General features: G+C 46.4%; 1 protein-coding gene across 2 annotated transcripts in view; it reads left to right on the forward strand.

The window, feature by feature from the left end:
- Positions 1-405: 405 nt before the first annotated feature.
- Positions 406-21758, forward strand: part of TCERG1L (transcription elongation regulator 1 like) — a 160046-nt gene continuing 138693 nt past the window's right edge. For both annotated transcript variants that reach the window (XM_080403427.1, XM_080403428.1), the window contains exons 1-4: positions 406-1086; positions 2492-2635; positions 3419-3599; positions 18459-18650. In XM_080403427.1, coding sequence (XP_080259553.1) covers positions 772-1086; positions 2492-2635; positions 3419-3599; positions 18459-18650 — 832 coding nt within the window. In that variant the 5' untranslated portion in view covers positions 406-771. The remainder of the gene's footprint in view (positions 1087-2491; positions 2636-3418; positions 3600-18458; positions 18651-21758) is intronic.

Consider the following 21758-nt stretch of genomic DNA (forward strand, 5'->3'; position numbering starts at 1 on the left):
ATCTCCTCAGCGCCTGGTCCCCCGCCACCTCCCCAAAGCTCCCAGACCCCGGGGGGGAGCCGTGACTCACCCACCGGCAGAAGAGCCCTTTCTTCCAGGCGCTGCTGAAAAACCTCGACGCGGTATGACGCCTGAAAGAGCGCCCCCCGCCCCCCCGCCCTTAAGCAGCTCTGCCTCCCGAGGGGGGTGTGCCTGTGGGGCGGGCTGGCCCCGGAGGCCGGCCGGGCCGGTTAACGGGTGCACCCCCCCAAAAGCATCCTTATCTCATTCTTGGAGCCGGCGGGCCGGTTAACGGGTGCACGCCCCCATAAGCATCCTTACCTCATTCGGGGGGCCGGCGGGCCGGTTAACGGGTGCACGCCCCCATAAGCATCCTTACCTCATTCGGGGGGTCGGCAAGGCCGGTTACCGGGTACACCCCCCCATAAGCATCCTTACCTCATTCGGGGGGTCGGCCAGGCCGGTTACCGGGTGCACCCCCCCATAAGCATCCTTACCTCATTCGGGGAGCCGGCGGGCCGGTTACCGGGTGCACCCCCACACTAAAGCATCCCTACCTCCGGCGGGGGGGGGCGGCCGGGCCGGTTACGGGGTGCCTCCCCCCCCCCGGGGCGGCCCCAGCGCGGCCCCCGCCCCGCTCCCCGCCCGCTGCCCCCCCCGGGCGGGCGGAGCTTGCCGGCGGCGCCCCGCCGCGAACTGGAGTTTCACTCGGCGGCGGCGCCGGTGCGGAGCTGGGGCGGCCGGGCTCCGCCGCGCCCCGTGCCATGTAGGATGCTGCCGGCTCCCGCAGCCAAGCGGCCGCCGCCCCTGCTCTGGGCCCCCGCCGAGCCCCCGGCTCCCCCCTGGGCCTGGGTGGTCCCGGCCGCCGCGGGGCTGGTCAGGGTCGGTGCCGCCGCCGCTGCCACCGGGGCTCCCCCCGCTCCGCCGCCGCCGCCGCCGCCTCCGCTGCTGCTGCCGGCGCCGCCGCCCGCGCCACCCCCTGCCGCGCTGCTGCGGGCCGCCCCGGGCTGGCGCGTCCCCTGCGAACCGCTCCTGCCGCTGCTCGCCGCCGCCGACCAGCACGGGGCCGCGCTGCTCCACGGGCAGGTACGGGCGGCGCGGGCTGGGCCGGGGGTCTCGGCAGGGCGCGGTGGCGGGCGGGGAGTTCCCCGGTTCCGCGATCCGGAGCCCACCGCCAGCCCCGGGCAGGGAGCCTCCGGGCGGCCCGGCGCTGGTGGGGCTGCGCCCGGGGGAGTGGGTCCGGTGGGACGGGACCCTGCGGGGCCGCGGTTGCGCCCCGGTCCGTGCTCCCCCCCGCCCCGGTCCGTGCTCCCCGCCCCCTCTCCGGGCCGCCCCCCCTCCCCGGGCTGTGCCCCACCGAGCGCTGCGGGCACGGTGCGCGGCTCCGCTCCCCGCCGGGCAGCCGCCGCAGCGGTACGGCGTGCGGGGGGGCGCAGCGCTTCCCCCGGCTTCTAACACCGGCCGTGAGGCTTCCCCCGGGGCGGGCAGGGCTGGGAGAGGGTCCCGGGTCCCTCCGGCGAGGCTCTCCCGGCACCCGGCACACGCCGGCGGCAGGATGCGTCTTCTGCAGGGAGAGCCCCGAAACACTCCAGCAGAGCCCGTACAGTCGGGTGTTTTTTTTTTTTTCTTTTCTTTTTTTTTTTCTTCAATATTCCTAAAGGCTAAAGTTTTAAGTCACGTCAGTTGAACCGATCTGTCTCATCAGAGCTTTTCCCGATGAATATTTCAATTATTAATTGCTGTCGCAAGGCTGCTTGAAACAGTAAAGCGGCTTGCTGGAGTGTTTGTCCAGTCAGAGCGGAGCGATCGGAAGCTGTACTCGTAGTTTTGCCTTGTGTCTGTATTTTTTACTAGACAGAAGTGAAAATAAAGCAGAGAGGTGAGCGCTGTAGTATCTGCTCGATTTCATGTGATGATTTCCAGCTTTTTCGAACACGAGCGTCTCTTGTGGTTTGGGAGCAGAGTGAGTGGGAGGGAGAAAATAGGTAGTGCTGGGTCTAATGAAACAGTAACATCAATTATTCTCCAGTGTGAGACCACTTAAATAAACTGCAGAGGTGGTTTTACTGTGGGAACCCATTTGCCAAACGGATTTAAGTTAAGATAAAATAACGTTTCCGACATTTCCTTTGGTTCTCATTTGCCTCGAGACGGATTTTAAAAACACTTTCTAGTGATGTTTTTGTTTTGTATGTGAGATGCGTCTGAGCAGAGAAAAACCCAAGCTTCCCTGGCGACTAGCAGCCATTAGCCAAGTACTGCTTCACTGCCAGGCTACTGATTCCTGGCTCTCTAAAGCAGTTTATAATGTCAGTGCCACGTGTCGCTCGCTGTATAATGCCTAAAGAAACACAAATGGTCGCTGGACTGAGGATACACGTTTGAAATTATCTGTACTTATCTTTTATGTAATTAGGAAATCATGAAGAGCATCAGTTTACTCAGGGTGAAATCCTTCTGTTAACTTTTCTTCCCACTTTCTTCCCCTAAGTGGATATTTGGAGCTCATTCTCCAGTCATAGGATTTTCACCTTCGAATGTGGAATTCGTTCCTGTTTTTCCACCTGTGTACACATCTACAATTCCTCCTCACGCTGGGAAAAACTGGATCGATAAAAGGCTACCGAACTGCAAAGTAAGTCTGATCTTGGCATGTTTAAGTATTTTTAAGGCTAAAGTATATAAGCTGAAAAATTTTAGGGGTTTGTGAATTGCGAAGGCATGTGAAAGGTCAGTAGCTGGAATGTAAGGGATGGCTGATGGAGGAGGCTACTTCAGTGGTTATGCATCCTCACTTTTCTGAAGTTTTAAAAAGACAAAAATGTCTTAATATTAAATCTTTATTACGCTGAGTAGAATGTTTTAATCTTGCTATGGGATGTGATGATCAGATTTTTCCATTTTCCCTTTCTTCTTGGTACTTTCACTGTCCCCCTGCGCGCTGCCACGTCCCTGGTGCCCGGGTGTCACTAGTGGTCCTGTGTCCTCATCCCGCCCACAGTTCCCTACATCTGTATATTCACCTGGCTGCATAATTGAAATGTGGCTTTGTGACTTTATCCCATTTCCCTCCCTCACCCCCATGTCTCCTGTTCAGAAGGTGACCCAGGTCTCTAAATTGCAGATGCTCCAGAGTAGCTGTGTCTGGGACACGATTGTCTTCAGCTGATTCTTTTCATTTTTTGTGATGCTGCATCAGCTGGTTCGTCATGTTAAAAGCCAGTTCATTTTTAGATGCTCAGCTAAACTCCGTCTATAAGACTGATGGAGCAGAAATCAATCTATTTTTGCATGTTCGTCCCCAACTTGAGACACTGCCTGCGCTATAATATTGAGTTAAAGATACTTTATTTTCACTTTTATTTCTGAATTTTATATCTCAAAACTTAACATTCTTTTATTTATTTGTGTTGGACAGATATACTTGAATAATGCATTTGCTCTGGATTCAGCATGGATACATCCTGAGGAATCAAGGCTTTTCCAGGGAAATGAGAAACCTCTGCTAATGACAAATCAAGTAGCTATGGCTATAGCCAGGCCAGCTGCTGCCTCCAGGCCTCTTCCCACAGTAGTGTTGGCACCTCACCTGATACCAGGTCAGTAGGACATAAATAATAAGCATTTACCTGATTTTTGGGTTTTTTTTGTTGTTTTTTTTTTTTTTAAATGCATCTCCCAGAGATGCGTGAGCCATCCTCTCCTCTAAAGTAAGGGTTTCATTCCATTCAGCTGAAAATCTCTCCCTTGATCTGAACCTTGATGGCAAAGTGCATTTCATCCTCTAAATTATTTTTAAAGAAAGAAAAGACCATGTGTAGTTATAGAAGATTGTAACTGATTATTCCATAACTGGTTGTCAACTTCTGGAATGATGGGGCCAGCCACTCCCAGCGTACTTGGTTTGTTTTCAAACAAGAAATTGCTGACACAGTTCATGTATGACTCTCCCAGTGGCTGCTGCTTCCAAGTGTTTGGTGTGGTCTGTGTAGACAGCTGTCAGTAGAGAAGAGCAATTGATCCATCATCTCATTAAGCCTCAGTTATGTGCAGCAGTATTTGTGAAATAAATTCCATTAATCTGCATAACTCAGGTATGTCACAGCTGTTAACAAAAGAGCTAAGCTTTATATTTGGGAAAGAACAGAAAATACATTGCCATAAAGTGGAATATCTCTATTTTGGTGCTACGATGGTATTTTAAAATAGCAGTTGTTTCATAGAAAAGGTTAAGAAGTAGAATGCTACTGATGTTTAAAACCCTAACATACATTCTTGAATTCAGAGTTAGGATATCGTTAATGGCTTGCTGTCAGTTGTTTCTTTCTTAGATGGCAATAACGTCCCTTCGATTGACAGCAGAGCCCCTCTTACCTTGCCTTTGCCCTGTAAAGTAGTTCTTATTTTGCAACTGTGTAGCACACTGGAAGTTTTCTTTCATTTTGCTGGTAATGCGGAGATTCAGTTAGAGTGTGCTGGAAGAGATCTTTACTTTTTGGCTTCATTTGCCAGACTGATTAATTAGCAGTGAATATTGTTCTGTATTGAAACATGTTGAACCACTCGAATTGGTTCCATATTTTGATGTTTTAGCAAGCCGTTGCAGTAAGCTGCCTTCTCCTCCTGCCAGAATCACCCGACGCTCAACTGAAGTGCTACTCAGCAGCTCTCGGAAACGAGAGTGCCACGGGCGAAACCCCGTTACATCGATGCATTCCTCCTGGGGTGCCACGGGGAATAGCCGAGCTGTGCTCCCAGGCAGGAGGCACTGTTCCAAGCATATTTTCAAGGACAGGCATAATGATGAAGGAGGTGTACTGTGCAAGGGAGCAACAGCCCATTGTTTATTTATGTATTTGTGCGAAACGCTGAAATATTTAAAATATTTTTCCAATATTGCAATCTTTAAAAAAATATTTTATAGCACAGTACTTCAGATGTAAAGCAAGAGTGTACCTGGCAGTGGGTTAGGGAAGCATGCCTGGCAGAACAAGGGCATTCCCAGCCTGGTGTCACATCTGTGGTCTGTAAGCAGCACAGAGAAAAGATTTTCTGCCTCCAGGACAATATACGCCCACACAAGCATGTTGTCTCAGGAGACCTTCAGGTGGATCCAACCCTTCCCCCAGCAGCATTGGCTGCCACCTCTTCAGAACCCCCCTGAACTCCCCTTTGGGTGGGAGAGGTGCAGGGGAGAGCATGAAGGCCCCCAACCGTCTTTCTAAATCTTCCCATCCCTATTGAAATCATATTTCTGACTAATGTGCCCGATGCTGTGATCCAGTAACATCCCAGGCCGTGTGTGAGCTCTAGAGCTGGTGCAGGGAAGGGTGCATGGTGATGGCGTTACTGCAGGGTGGCGACACTGGTGCCCTACAGCCGTAATCGGAAGCGTTACGGTAGTGCTTGAAGTATGTCCTATATAATCTTTACACTTAATATGAAGAGTAATAAAAATACTAAGAGCAAATTGCTTAGTTAAGTGGTTTGAAACTGAGAAGTTAATAAGCTTTTTGCAGGCCACGTGGCTGCGTTCATTTTGAAAGCCTGTCTTAATGGCAGGTTTGCCTTCCACAGTTATCAGTAATGATATAATTGTTTTCTCAATGTATCAGCAATGTTACAAAGATAAAGGAATGAGGCACTGGAGTTTGGTGAATGGCAATGCACATAGTTTAACAGCTGTGAGCTCCAGCTACTAGAAGGTGTTATTTTCTGTAAGAAAAGGAACCAGCTATTATTCTCTCGCATATTGTGAAACATGAATTTATGTACTTACCATTTTGTGTACCTAAAGCAAGTAGTGACATTTTATTTTCGCACCTCAGAATGATAGCTTGTTTTATGTCTACTGGATACTGCATTTTTTGTGAGGAAGGCAGCGTCTAGATATTTTTACAGAGAAAAGATTAATATTTTTGTCTCCTGTATTGTACACTCTGCTGTGTGGGTGAAGTCAGGGCTGGTTTTGTCCCGGGTCAGGTGTGCCCGTATGGCATCTGTGTATTCTGCACATCCCTGTGTGGTTGGTGGCTGCTGAGCATGGGGTGAGGGGGCAATGGCAAGACCCCTTGGTGGCACCCATTTGATGAAAGCTGTAGCTGTCTGGTACATGATGTTCTGTGCTTTGACTTTTATTGATGCTGTTTTAAATGTCTGAAGGCATGTTTTTGTGCTTCGGCATTCCTGGCTCTCAAGAGAATTGCTGACAGTGGTTCCTTGCAAAGGGTGTGTTCTTATTGGTATTTTTGAGAAGGTTTTTATAGACTCACAGAATGGTTTGGGTGGGAAGGGACCTTGAAGCCCACCCAGTCCCACCCCGTGCCCTGTGCAGGGCCCCCTCCCCCCAGCCCAGGCTGCCCCCAGCCCCATCCAGCCTGGCCTTGAGCACTGCCAGGGATGGGGCACCCACAGCTGCTCTGGGCAGCCTGGGCCAGCGCCTCGCCGCCCTCACGGGGAACAATTTCTGCCTCACAGCTCATCTGCATCTCCCCTCTCCCAGCTTAAGGCCATTCCCCCTTGGCCTGTCACCACGTGCCCACCTACAAAGCCCCTCTCCAGCTTCTTGCCGGCCCCTGTAGGTGCTGGGAGCTGCTCTAAGGTCTCCCCGGAGCCTTCTCCTCCCCAGGCTGAGCAGCCCCAGCTCTCCCAGCCCGGCGCCATAGCAGAGGGGCTCCAGCCCCCTGACCACCTCCGTGGCCTCCTCTGGAGACATTGCTGGGTCATGTTGAGCTTCTTGTCACCAACACCCCCAAGTCGTTTCCCCTCAGGGCTGATCTCAATCCATTCTCTTCCCAGCCTGCATTTGTGCTTGGGGTTGCCCTGACCCACGTGCAGGACCTTGCACTTGGCCATGTGGAACTTTGTGAGGTTCACACGAGCCCACCTCTCACACCTGTCCAGGTCCCCCTGGATGGCATCCCTTCCCTCCAGCGTGTTGACCCACCACACAGCTTGGTGTCATCGGCAAATTTGCTGAGGGTGCGCTCGATCCCACTATCCCTGTCACCAACAAAGGTATTAAACAGTGCCAATCCCAGTACGGAGCCCTGAGGAATGCCACTCATCACCGGTCTGCACTTGGACATTGAGTCGTTGAGAACAACTCTTTGAGTGCCACCATCCAGGCAATTCCTTTTCCACCCAGCGGTCCATCCATCAGCCCATGTCTCTCCAGTTTAGAGACGAGGATGTCATGTGGGACAATGTCAAATGCTTTGCACAAGTCCAGGCAGATGACATCAGTCGCTCTTCCCTCACCCACCGGTGCTGATCGTAGAAGGCCACCAGATTTGTCAGGCACGATTTTCTGTTAGCGAAGCGCTGTTGGCTGTCACCAATGACCCCCTTATTTTCCATGTGCCCTAGCACAGTTTCCAGGAGGATCTGCTTCCCGATCTTGCTGGGCACAGAGGTGAGACTGACTGGCCTGTAGTTCCCTGGGTCTTTCTTTTATCCCTTTTTAAAACTGGGAGTTGTGTTTCCCCTCTTCCCATCAGTGGGAACTTCACTGGTGTGATAGTGGCTGAGCCGCTTCATCCATCAGTTCTCAGGAAAAGCTGGAGAACAAGCCTCTCATCCAGCCCTGTGTGAGGGAGGGGGCAGGGGTTACAGATAGAAGTGCTGTCATCTCTTCACGAAGTGAAGCTCTCCAGAAGTGCTTCACAAGCTGCTGAGCAGAGCCCGCAGCAGGCTGCTGCTCCGGCAGTGGCTGGGTGATGAGGGGAGTGAAGGAAGCATCCCCATCAAGGTTAAAAATTCATTGGTTCTGTGAAGTTGAGTGAGATGTTGGCTTGCAGGTTATAGCCCCTGAGATCCATGTTTGCCTTCTGCTTGCTGGAGGGTGACTGTGCAATGCAAGGTTAGCGAGTCAATGTCTCCTGAAGTCGTGTGCACAGTCCTGTATCACACAGGCTCCTGCATTGGCAGGGACTGAAAGCTTGCTGGCTCTCCAGGAAACTCCAGTGTGATGCTAAACCGAACAGTCTGTGGGCACTCCAGTGGAACCAGTAATATACTGGTCATCGACGTGCTTCTTACAGAAGACCGTAATAGTCTGCAGCTCGTTTCAGGGCATCATACTCTGAGCAGATCATCGGCACACAGAGCCAGGCATTCCGCAGGGAGACCCTCAGTCTGCGGTAAGGACTGAACCACACACCTGAGCCAGCTCCCAGCCGCAACCAGTGCTGCGAGCGCCTAGAAGCGAAGGTTGCCTCTGTAAATCTTGCTGATGGCTTACTGAATAAATACCCTCAGGAGCTTCCAGGGGTGAAAGTGGTGGGCAGTTGCTCAGCAGCAGTTTGGAGGCTTGCATAACCTTGACAGTGGAGTGTTTGTAATACAGGATCTTCAGCCGGGTCCTTGCATGAGTCCTTGCATCCTGGATGCTCCCCTCTGCACTTCTACATCCATTTCCATTTCAAAATGTTTGGCAGTCCTCAAATGGGTTATATTTTTTTTAAGGCCCATTTCCACATAAATTGCATTTTCTTACTGATCTTGAGTGTTGTGTTGGCCCTGGCACTATGGATGTCTTCAGTAACAGCCGCAAAGGTGTATGCAGCAGAATGCGTTACGGCAAACGCATGGCATTTCCAGAGGGCTCCTTCAGGGAGCCTTGCTGGAGCCGTGAGTGCTGGCAGGAGATGCTGAAGAGGTGAAAGCCTTTTAATGGCTTTCATCTTTAACAGAACACTCAGGGTGTCTTTTCCATTTGTAACCAAGGCAGACTAACGTGGAATGGAGACTTTCAGTGGTTTATGGCGTTCGTTTCCTTGAAGAGAAATAGTCTTCTCTAAATCAGACTTCTTTTTTTTTTTTCTTTCTTTTTCTTTCTTTTTTCTTTTTTTTTTTTTTTTTAAAGATTTTTCAATAGAAAATACTTTCTGTTAAGTCAAAGCTTTATTGCTGCCTCTACATTTCCACAGTGTCTCTTTGCTCAATAGCAATCCCTTTGCTCTGTCATCCATTGGTGCTGGAATCAGAAATGCCAGAATAAAGAGTTCTTGTATATTCTTTCACCAAATTGCTTTAGAATTAGCAATCTTATGTAGATTAAAATTTTCATCCTTCCTGTTAGTGTCCTTTTCTTTCTTTTAATCCCACTAATCTTTACAGAACTGAGACAATATTTTTCATAGCAAGTATCAGTATTAGAATGTATATGCATGTACACATACATGTACAGATACAGTTTTGTAGGTAACGCCAGTTTAAATTTCAGGCACTGCAAATCTATCAAGAAATGTGGTTTCTTTTGTATTAAGTTTGGGTTCCATTTTCTTAGGTTTAAGATATTTAAAAAACATGACACAGGACCTCTGACTCTGTATTTCCTACACACAGGCTTTTTATTTGAAGCACATGTGTATATAGAAGTAGTCAGGCTTTGGTCCTCTCAAATTGGATTCTTTAATATTTGATGTGCATGTGCTAGGGCTCCCTTTTTGTAAGACAAGAATAGCACTGCAGGAACCTGAATATCCCTGAAATGCCATGAAAACCATCTATTTGTGGGGAATTCAGGCGCTGCAGAGATGAACAGGTTATTAAGTCTGTGGGAATGCTTGACTTTAATTGCAGCCTTTGCTAAGTTTCTGGTTTGCTTATTAATTTTGTGGGTTTTTTGGTGCTTTTTCTGTTACCTGCCCAAATCAAGTGCAAGGTTTAGCCTGTGAAGATTTCTTTTTTTTCACTGAAGTTTTAGAAATAAAACTACGTGCAGTGTGTTTATGGGAAAGGCTTTTAGTTCTGACCCTTTCATAATATTGTCCTACCTGGCCCCAAGACCTCGTTATAAAGAAATCTACCTCTCTCAGTGATTTGCAGAGGCTGTTTGTATTTGTGAAAAGCCAGGTATATTTATTTATCACATATGAGCAAAAAAGTTAGCTGCTAGTGGTGCTGTTACTGGCAGACCCCTGCAACAGCTGGAGTTTACAAAATGGAAGAGGCAATAAGCTTTTTTTCCTCCCTTTGGGCTACAGAAGATAGGGATATCGATATGTTTTCCTTTGCATTGGGATAAATATGCTATTTAAGTCAATCCATTGCTTCATTTTATTGATTGAGAAATGCTTCGGTTGCTCAGCTGCTGACATTTCAGACCATGTGCAATTTAGGTAGCAGGGCCAGCAGGTTCTTGGTCATCTGCCTTCTGCAAGTATCAGTACTGCTGCTATAAATTAACGTGCTATAGGTCTTCCAAGTATTTGGGCTTGATGAAAAGACAAAGTTCCTTGCAAGAGGCATCAGAAGCTCCTGTTAAAATCATGCTTGATGGCAAGCCCTAAGACGTGCATGGGCATTGCACGGGGCAGGGGGCATTGCATGGGAGGGCATTGCATGCAGGCAGGAATAGGAGTTAAATTCCAGGCGGCTGTTGGGCACCGGAGGGAGAGCACCGACACCTTGGTGCAGCTGCTCCATGCAGGAGTGGGCTCGCCCTGGCAGGCTGGGGCACTTAGGAATTGCTGTGCAATGGGGTTTGGATAGTGTAAGAAGTGTCAGGAGAGGCTTAACCAAGAAGCAACCATCTTCAAAGCTCGAGCCCATCATTTCAAGGATGTGCTTTGCTGAGGGTGAAAGTAGTATTTTTTTCCTGACCTGGAGCGGTGTCCTGAGCCTGGCTAGTGCTGGCCAAGCGAGTCTCCCCCAATGCCTGGCATCAGCGATACCCTGCATTAGATGCTCAGACAGCATGGTGTTATGTAGGGGCAGGCTCAGTTTAAGTAACGCTTTCAATTTCCTCCTCCTTTTGTAAGCATCTCCGTGAGTTTTTCTGCTGGAGCCAAGTCTCTGGTCATTTATCACTGGTGGAGGCTTGCCAGCTTCCCACCGCAGCACTGCCTAGCCTGGCAAACTGACTGGCCCTCTGGCTTTCGGGTGGGAGGCACCACCAAGCCCACTGAAACAGATGCTGAAAAAAAAAAAAAAGGTTTCATTGTTTCTGAAAAGGAAACTTATTTTTATTGGTAGTTTGTGTGGGTTTTTCCAGAGATACATTTATTCTATGGAAAGCACCCAACTGAAATGGCATCTCAGCCTGCCAAAGAGGATCGGCCCTATTGACTTGGTGGCGCCAGAAAATAGCTTTTAAATGGCAAAGGGCTGCGTGGAGCAAGCAAGGAGAGTAGCTACTGCTTGATCCCAAGGGCTTGTAGTAAACAGCCTTCTAATCCTGTTGATGAATAAAACAATAATAAAAGTAACTTATCTTCCTAGCTGCTATCCATTTCTGGGTAGTTATCTAATAACAGAAAAAAATCAAATCCTAATATTTACCGAATGTCTATAGATATGAAGCTTGGCCCTGACCTTGCCCTTTTTTTAATACCTCTTTCCACTTGGTACCTTGCATCTGATCATCTACCAGTGTGACGGGAGATTTATTCAGAAAGTTGAGAATTCAGCCTTTAAGGTTGAATTAAACCCCTGCTTGGCTGCTCAGAGGGAGCCGGCAGCAGCCCCCTTGAGATAGGAAAATCCAAATCCAGCCAGTATCTCCTTGGATGTACTGAGGCCAGTAAATTTACACGTATCTATATGTAGTATAAATAACTATATTATTAAAATACTCGTGTCTTCAAGTGTAACATTTTTAAAATCTGTAGCCTTTTAACCCTAGCTATCATTTTTTTATGTATGTGATGATTTTTATCAGCTCTAGAAATGATCCAGTGTGTAGGCTTTTCAAAAATACTAGATCTGTAACTGACAGCTGAAATAAGTTTCAGAAAATGATTTTTCTCTTGGTGTCCTGCCATACCTGGGCCTGGGGTCGCTGTCCCTGGGGGGTTCCCATGCTGGTTGTGGGCACAGCTCTGCCCAGGCCCCTGCCACTCCAAAGGGGAGGAACAGTTCCTGCAGAAAAGGCTTGTTTTCTTCTGTAAGTTGTCAGGGTTTGCCACATTGTGGTTTTTTTTTGTTTGTTTGTTTGCTTTTTTTTTATGTTATTGTTTTGGTTCGGTTTTGGTTGGGTTTTTTGTTTGTTTGTTTGGGGTTTTTTTTTTGTTTATTTTTTGTGGGTTTTTTTTTTTAACCTTATGTTTTAATAGATTAGCTGGCCAAGACTGCTTCTCTGAAAAAAAAAAATTAAATGGGAATTATTGTCTATTATCCCTTATTCCCTTTCCCTTCACCTGCAGAGTCTGTAAGCTAAAGTCTTTTAGATGACAGGTCTTTATTAGGCTGTTATCAGGATTAAAACTGACAACTGCCTTCTGATGGAGAGGGAAAAAATGAAAGGAGGTAGTTGAAATAGGCTAAAATGACTGTTGCTGCGTAGAATCATGGAACTGTTTGGGTTGGAAAAGGCCTTTGGGATCACCACCGCTGTTGGTCAAGAGAAGGTGGTGAGAGCAGAACCTCCCTCCGTGGAGGCTGGTGGCCACGGAGCCTCCCCGCAGCAGTGGGGCTGGGAGGGCGAGGGAGGTTTAGGCAGAAACCACTGGTCTCCGCCCAGCTCTTGGTATGGTTGTGGCTGTGGTTATGGTATTCCTGCTTGTAACGTTCCTCTTCGAGGAGGAGCAGGCTGTCCAGAGGAGTGGTGGAGCCACCATGCCGAGGGGTATATAAAAGACGTGCAGATGTGGCGCTCGGGGACGTGGCTTGGTGGTGGGCCTGGCAGTGCTGGGTTAACAGTTGGACTCTGATCTTAAAGGTCTTTTCCAACCTAAACAATTCTATGATTCTAAGCAACAACGGTCATTTTAGCCTATTTCAACTACCTTTTTTTCCCCCCTCTCCATCAGAAGGCAGTTGTCAGTTTTAATCCTGATAACAGCCTAATAAAGACCTGTCATCTAAAAGAGTTTAGTTTACAGACTCTACAGGTGAAGGGAAAGGGAATAAGGGATAATAAACAATAATTCCCATTTCAATTTTTTTTCTTTTGGAGCTTTTTCAGATATCATGGAGTTTTTTCATAAGTCTTTGGAAACGGCGTTAAGTACTTCCTGACAGCTGTTGCCTTAGAGCTAAGCTGGCTGTGGTGGCTGGGTTGTGATCTCTGTCTCCCCAGGCTGGGGGTGCATACGGGGGTGCAGGTGTGATGGGGCTGCCACAGCAGCTCTTCATTATTGCTCCCTCCTCTCGACCCATCTGGCAGTGATAGCTAATGAGGGAATTTGCTCTGTGAGACGTGTACCCCTTGTCAAGACTTTGGGCCGGTGGGCGGTGCCGCAACCCTGCACCACGCACAGGTCCCACGCCAGCCGGGCATCGGCTGGCTCTGGCTGCATTATCCCGCCAGCCCTCTGTTCCAGGCTGCAGCTGATTTGGGCAGTGTCAGCTGACATTCAGTGAACATTTCTGAAATGGCTTTGTAATCACAAATGATGGACTTTTAAATTTTTTTTTTCATTATTATTATTTTTTTGGATAGCAGCTGGGACTGTGCAGTGCTTGGGTGCAGCAAGCTCCGTAACTTTTCCAGTCTGGGAAGACCCAAGCCGGGGAGATTCTTTGTTGTACCCATAGTGAGATTAAGACACAAATGAGGTCAAATGCCACTAACCAAGAAAATTTATTGTGGGCTTGTATAAACAAAACATTCATGTGTTGTGGTAAGAAAACAGTAATAAGAAAGAGAGGGAAACACAGTTGCGATAGAGTTGCAAGAGGTGGTCACCACCATGGATCCAGTGACGTCCCGTCTCTGTTTACGTTGTTGTTGGGGGTCTCTGGATCGGCACTTCATGTTTGATGGCACAGTCTTTTATAGGGTGTTCAGGGGGGTGTTTCCCAGACAATGGCATGTACCCCATTCCTCCGTGGCGCACATGCAATTACCGTGGAGGTAGGGGTGATTGCCCGTGTCTAGGCGCACTGCTCAGAGCGCTGTGATCTTTCCTTGCCCTGGCCAAGAACTGGTGTCAGGCAGATGTTGGCTCTTTATCTGTTCACCAATGTTAAGTCCTGCAGGAGCTTTCAGGCAGTGTGAGATAGGGTCTCTCACAGTGACCAAGGGGCTGGGCAGCAGCCTGGCTGGCTGAAGAGCAGTGCCTGAGGCCAGGGAGGGCAGCGGGGGAAACCCAGAAGGGCCAGGGATACAGTCAGTCAGGGTGTTAGCGATCCCTTGTTTATGGCTAAAAATAAGGAGCTTGCATACGGCTTTAAAAAGAAGCGAGAATGGTATACATCGTTCTGTGGGTGAGGTTTAGGACCTCAGCATTACAGACTTTTATTAACTCTGAGGTCAAAACATTTAACTTCTATTTACTTTAATTAGTGTTTAATTTTATGTGACTCCCCCAGCACATACATTTAAATTGAAACCCTTCAAAATACTTTTTACTTTAAATATAAATGGAAAAAAATTCTGATCGCTTAGAAAGCTGCTCCAAGTTACTTGGTGTGATTTTTTGCTAGTAGCGTTGGTTTCTGGTGTCCCTTTCCCATGCTAAACTACCCTACGTTAGCATGGGCAACGACACTGAAACGGGAGGTTTGGTGGCTGGAAAGCTTTGATAGGAATCAAGTGCTGTGCAGTTCCACGTGCTTGGTGCGCGTTCACCTGGATAGAGACAGATCAGCACATTGCAGTGAAAATCCAGTTGTGTTATAACTGTGTCTTTCGGCTACTCCAGGCAAAAAAGAAGAGGCAGCCAGGTCGGTGTCTGTGTTGGGGTCCTTTGGTCCTCACCCGAAGGAGCACCCCCTAATGCAGAAGAGCTCTTACAGGGCCTTTGGGCACTTGCAGTAGCTTGTGGGCTGAAAGGCTAAGCAAAACCCAGTGATTCATTAAAAAAAGTTACAAGGAATATTATACTTCTGTGTATTAATCCTTTTTTCTCTGAGAAAGATTAAAGGTTCAAAAGGTCTTTAACCTGCTTGAAATTTTTTCCTCTCTCTTTTTTTTTTTTTAATTTTTTTTTAACGTGGGTCTTTTGGGAACGATATTTATAACCTTTTGGTAAAAATGTTTTCCTGTAGGCAAAACGGAAGACAAAGAGTGAAAGACTATAATAATCAAGTGCAATTTAAAATTCATTACACTGTCTGTACAGTAAGTTTTCACAATACAGATAATTTTTTTTATCTGAAAGGGAAGGTCTGGAATTACTTTTTTTGGGTGAGAGTGGATCTTCCTATCTCATAAGCGTTAGTAGCCTTTACTTTCGTCTTGTTAAAGTAATTTCTGTTCTTTTGGGTGTTTTTTCTTCAAGGAGGAAAATCTTGTGGTTTCAATTTTTAATGTGTTACAGAATGTCAGTCACCAAAAGACAGGTTGTGGTGTGCTGTGTCTGGTGGCAGAGGCCATATGTGAGTGTAGAGAGAACACTGGCGCAGGCTGGGGGGGCAGAGGACTTTGGTGGATTTTGGAAAGGACACTGAGCACGCTCTGTGTGGGACGCGACACGTCTGGTGGGTCTCAGCAGGGTCCAGTTCCCAAACTTTTTGTACATGATGCTGTGCTAGACGAGAAGAGAAGGCACAACAGAAACAGCTCCTCTTCTGCACCTGTTAGACCCTTTTCCACACGGATGTTAGCAGGTAGATATTTGGCCATTGCACATCATCCTTTGTGATGGCTTTGCTGCCTTGTCCCAGTGCTTTCACCGCTTTCCCCACCACCAGTGAATTCTCTCGGAATAGTCTCTTCATTGCTTCTTCAGCTGCTCTCTGCTCTTTTAATTGCTTCACATCAAACCATGCTGCCTATCTCGGATGTTTCCCGCTAATCTGTTTGCTTGAGAAGAGCAGAGCTGGAAGGCTGAGGAAGGACACTGAGATGGGGTTTGTTATTTCGGCAGCCAACTATTACCTTTCTCCTCAGGGTATAGCATGACTTGGCAAAAGCAGATTTGGGGAAACCACCATTGCTAGGAAAAAAATTCAGGATTTTTTTCCCCTGAAGGCTATACTGATGATAGTATTTTACTACTACTACTTTTAACTCTTGAAATTCATGTAAATGTGGGGTGATTAATGACAATTCTAAGAAACCCTTTAAGAAATTTTTGGAAGTACTTACAGCAAAATCTGATTTGTTTCTGAGAAGAACGCCTCTCCAGCTACACTGAGCGTGGGTGAAAGTCCCCAGCTCTCAAGTCACATCCCAGGCCAGCTTCCAGCTGGGAAATCATATGCTGTGTTAGAGGCTGATAAACTGCTGAGATGATTGTTCAGTTGACTGCAAATCAAGAGAATGGGCTTGATGACCCCCAGACACCCTGTCCGTGCTCTCCTCTCAAGTATTAACAGTTATAGGGGTAGTCCTTTCTTCATGGAATTATTTAGTAGGAGAGAGGGAGAAAGAACTTCATCAAAGGTGGGGAAATCACCAAAACTTCTCTTTCGACTGACTGATGAAACTTTAATAAGGGAATTGATGAAACTTTAATAAGGAAGCCCTGCTTCAGGAGCATTACTCATCTGTGCTGGTGGAAGACTTCAGCTATCCAAGCAACTAAGGCTTACATTATTTCGCTGCTTTCCTGGGGTCTTTGGGGAAATTGCATCTTCTCCAAAATAAAAGAATCAAATGAGAAGTAAACAACCTTTCTGCTCATGTACCCTGTAGGAAGCCAGTAGAAAAGTCATTTTTCTAGACAACATTAGTTTTCATAAGTTGCAGAAGATGGTGTGTGGTTTTTTTCCCCAACTGCAGACAGCTCAAATCAGGAATGAGTGCAGGCTCTTGGGGACCTGGTGTTTAACCTAACCTAATGGTCTGTTCTAGCCCTCGGGTGCATAAACAATAAATTTGTATTAGACAGTTGGATTAGTTGGACACTGATTATTTATTTTTGAATTTTTTTTTACTTTCCACTGTGACTCTGGCAGAATGATCTGATTTTCATCTATCCATGGATGAATGATCAACACTTTAATATTTGTGATTTTTTTTTTCCTGTGTGCCTGTTGATTAGTTTATATGCAGGTGTTTTAAGTGAATTCTTCTTGGCATTGATGAATACAGTAGAAATAATAGAAGGGATTTTTTTGTGATGCTTACTGAAAATATTTGACTTATGTTTTGCTAATGCAGAGCTTATTTTGTTGGCAAATAATTGTTTATAAAGAGTCAGGAGCAAAACTGCTGAAAGTTGGTATAATGTATGCCAAAAGCTGGTATAATGTATAGCCTCAGGAGACCCAATTAGCTGCAACCAATGCAGGGTCCTTTCCAAAAACCACTGACCCGCTCTTTCCCCAACACTAACCGAGACCAAAACAGCACTTGGCATCTGGAGTCAAAACGTCTCAGGTGTCTGAAGCCAGAGCAGGATAGATAAACCTGAATGAGACGTCTGGGCAATGAAGCTGTGTGGTGGAATAGGATCTTGACTGAGCTTGCTCAGCTGTGGTTGTCTTGTCACCCACCCCATGCCCTCAAGGTCATGCTTCCCAAGCGCTGGTCATGGGCTGATTCCCTGTTTTCTTCAGAGGTGCACGTATAAAAAGAAATCCTACAAACTCACAGAATGCCTGAAGTGAGGAGTCTGATCAAATAGTGATTTTTTGTATTTTTTTTTCTGCAGAGCTACAGTTGGCTTTTAGTGCCTGAAGGATTTCCACATGAACTGAAAACATTTGCTGAACAACATAATAAGCTAATGATTGCTTAATTTTTGAATACATAGCTCAGTGTAGAGGGAGTAACAGCTGGTGTTTGTCAAATTAGGTTTTCTCCTTAAGATTTTTACTACTCATTTTCTTGTTTATTTAACATATTTAGCCAAGATTGAGCTCTGAAGGTCTTCCCCGCAAGCTTCTTAGACTTAAAAGGTAAATATTACATAGTATGAAGTGTGTTTGAGCCTTGATTTGGGGAACCTCTGTGTTCCCGTGTGAAACCATTGGAAGTTTCCTGCGTGGTGTTTTTTCAAGATGAAGGATACTAGTATGTAAAACTTGTAAAACTCGGGTATTTGTGTGCATAATACAGGAGAACAGCTGGGCAGGTAACAGTAACATTGGACAGTTAATATAGCAAGTGACAAAAACATTCAGATTTGAAATCAGCCAACTTATATTCAGGAAAAATCAGAATAAGGGCGGTCATGCATCATAACGAAGCTGTGGGAGCTGAAGAAAATGCCAACCAATGTCTTCAAATATTTGACTTTTTTATTGAGTTTTTTTCATTTAAATTTAATAACTCTGCACAGTTTATATATGACTCACAACTGTCTTGTCCCTCTAGGTTATAATGCTATGTTCACATGTATGAGGTTTTAATATCTGAAAATGCACCAACCACAAGCTAGGGCTTTAAGAATAATGATGAGGCAAGGGGCTTTGAGAGTCCTAAGAAAATATATTGTATAATATATTCAAAATCTAGCATCTCGCTAAGGGAGGCATGCAAACAGTGGAGGCCAGGTGGGAAACGTTGCAGGCTTTTGTTCCATCTTGCGTTGAAATTCAGAATGCTGAAAGCACCATCTTACGTAAATCTGCTGGTTTCCAATTAAAAATAAAACCTGTTGCATCTCACCTTTCCACAGGTGGTTGCCAGAATAGCCTTAAGCCGGTTGGTGGCAATCAGACCCTGGCACTGGCCGCCGCAGCCACCACCGCGATGGTGGCGGTGGAGCCAGAAGCCCCCCAGGGACCTTCGGTGGTGCCGAGCGTCCAGCCCTGCCACGTGCTGACCTTCTCCCCTATCAAAATTCCGGTTTTGGCTTCACCGTTTCCAGGTAAGGTCACTCCTGGTAGCACTAATGAGCAGCTTTTTATGTTTGCTTTGCAACAGAGAGAGGCTTCTGAGCGTGCGTTTTGGCGCGGTTTGGTAAACAGTCAGGGGATACAGGCAGCATTACTGTAAACTGGGAATAAAGTTAATTTTCCTGGTGCAGTGTAGTGGTGTTCTCTGAAGTTGTGTGTTAAAACTGAATTCAAAAGCCCGTTTGCTATGTTTATGTCGCTGTGGCATTTACAGGCAGTAGATGAACTGAGCTGCATCCTCTGTCACCTTGGTGATCGCTGTAAATGAACGTGGTCTCAGTTGCACTGGGTTTTTGCAGCAGAACCTCAGGTTGTGATGTTGGCGGTGAAAGGTGTCTGTATGACATGTAGTAACACTTGATTAAGACTTAAGTAGGTAGTGTGGCTGTTTATAATTAGAAAATATGCTAGGAAAATGTAGCCACAGTTGTATTTTTTTCTGATCGGCTTAGATGTGGTTGCTTACTGGAAAAAAACGCTATTTTTGTGGCATTACTTTGTGTAACCAGTTTCTGAATACGGCAGCTGGGGAAGTACTATGGCATCCCTGACTCGCTGTGGAAGTCTGATTTAAAGTCTTTAGGGTAATTGTTGAAATCGAATACTTCAGGCTATATGGAAATACTATGTACCAATTAAGTTAGAAATTTAAATCAGGGTGCATTTTCCATCCTTTTGCTACTTGAAGTGTAACACAGCAAGATACAGTGAGATTGGATTTCGCAGAAGGTATGCAGTTACGATTTTTGGGTTTCAGATGAAATGTTTTTATGAGAAATGTATCTCGGTAATTATTGTTCCTGTTGAGCAGTCATTAGAATCACCCAGATAAATGCTTGCCAAGGGCGTACGGCAGTGTTTTCATGTTTAGGGAGTCTGATGAGCAAACTGACCCACAGGAATAAAGGCACAAGTCTTTTGGACTTTGTCAAGAAAGGATGTTTCTGAAATAAGGGCAGACAGCAGAGTTAATTGCTGCAATAGGGCAGGGAGTCGGTGGTGCTTCCCACAGGATTCCCCAAAAACCATTTTGCCTGTTTGCCTTCGGACTCTCCTCTAAGATGCTCACTTACAAAAAAAGCCATTCTTTATCTGTGCTGGAAAGCAGAATTACATGCCAGATGTGTTCTTCCCTGAATAGAGATGCTGGGACGATCTGGGAAGGAGCTATTGCAGGACTTTTGATTTACATCTGCGGAGGTGAGCTCTTTGTGAGGGGTGTTAGACAAGATAGAATATTATAATGCTGGGAAGCTCTACCACTTTGATAACTGGCTCAGCTCTGTGATGATAAACATGTCAAGCCATGATAATTGTTGCTTTCCTTTTGAATAACTGTATGATAGGCTATCAAATATCATGCTTTGAGTGCCTGAGCAATCATCCTATTATCAATCATTCACAGTAAACTACACACTTCTGCGTGATTTCTCCTACAGAATATGTAGTAGCTTTTTGAGAAAGAAAGCTTGAAAATGCCTGGTCCACGTACAATAAACCTGAGATTCAGCTAACCATTTTTCTCTATTAATCACCATCTCTTGAGGAAAAAGGCTTACATAAAACATTTTTATGAAATCCGTATTTATTGTGCCGGTGGAGAAGAGGATTCATAGGTGCTGGCTTTAGATTATCTTTGTCAACACCAGCTTGATGAGCAACTCACCCAGCTGGCGCTGGGCGGGATGGAGCGTTGGGCGGGATGGAGCGTTGGGATGCCCTTGGGGCAGGGACCGCTCTGCAGCTGGGCTGGCATCCTCTGGCTGGGTCCAGGGCACTATAGCCATAGCTACCTGACAAAACAGGTGTGAGGGTTTCTGTAAGTGCTAACAAGGGAGCCAGGCTTTTGATAGGCATGAGAGAAAATGGAAGAAAAGCACATGCAGGAGCTTTAAACCCAGCGTGTACTCCAGTGCAAGTACACCTACATCCTCTGCCGAAACAGTGGGCAGGTGGGGTGCTGAAGCTGGGTTTAACTTACAGGAAAAACCGGTCAGTTGGCCAAAGGCAGTGCTCTGCTGTCAAAAATAAGCGTCTCTATTGCCATAGAGGTTAATGGCTGGGAAAATATCAAGAAAGTGTAATCTGATGTGTAGGTAATCCCAAGTGAGGAGCATGCTTTGTAACCATCTCAGCCTCTCAGTTAAAAACACCCATGTGCTGGCATTTATTAAAGATGACTTACTGTTCTCAAAGAGAACTACATCTCGGAGAGAACATAACCTGCGGACCCTGGAGGCAGCTGTGTTTTTCTTGATCCATGTGTGACTTATAAAGTAACATGGTAATTAATGAGCTTCCCATGTTCTCCTTGTCTAAAACCGATGCAAGGCAATGTTCACATTAACAGGAATGAATTTAGGAAACAAAAGATTAAATTATTTCTAACTTGAATCTACATGTATATTGGTGCCTGTAAGGCACACTGTTAATTGATTATACTGGAGATCAGTATTATAATGCTAGCTGGTGTGGTACTGTGCTTCTAATGACAGCAATTGGTTCAATCAGTAATCTTATAACTGAATATTTATTCTTAAGGAGGCCTTTAAATAAGATTAGTTTTGCAACCGTATTGTTTGGCTGTGTTACTTTCTGCCAGCCTAATTAGTAAACTTGGTGAGTTAGTAAAAACCAGTAAGTTAGCGCAACAAGGCAGGCTGGTGGGGGCAGTGGCTGAGCAAGGACCCAGGCTCCAGTGGTTTTCCAGCCTCGCAGAGCAAACATCTGGGAGCTTCCTTGAAGCAAATCACCAAGGTCCAGGAATTAAGGAGAACTGAGTACGCAGAACGCGGTAATAATTTTTCCAAGTTCATTTTAATAACATTTATTTTACATTTTGTAAAAGAAAAATGAGAATTAGAGCTGTAATAGAGTACAGGATATTCAGGGAATTTAAAACCTTTTGTGGCCTTTTTCTGTGCGGTGTGCTCTGAAGGATCCCTGCTGGGTCTTTGGCCCTGGGGATAAGCAGACGAGGGTGGATGTGCTGGTCAGGAGAGGTTGGCACAGGTTTGCTGTGCCCTTGGCTCTGTGATGGGAGAAACCTCTGTAGTCATCTTTCCTGTTGGGTGTTAGTT

The sequence above is a fragment of the Falco punctatus genome (assembly GCF_963210335.1).
Source record: "Falco punctatus genome assembly, chromosome: 9".
In the NCBI taxonomy this organism is placed as follows: Eukaryota; Metazoa; Chordata; class Aves; order Falconiformes; family Falconidae; genus Falco; species Falco punctatus.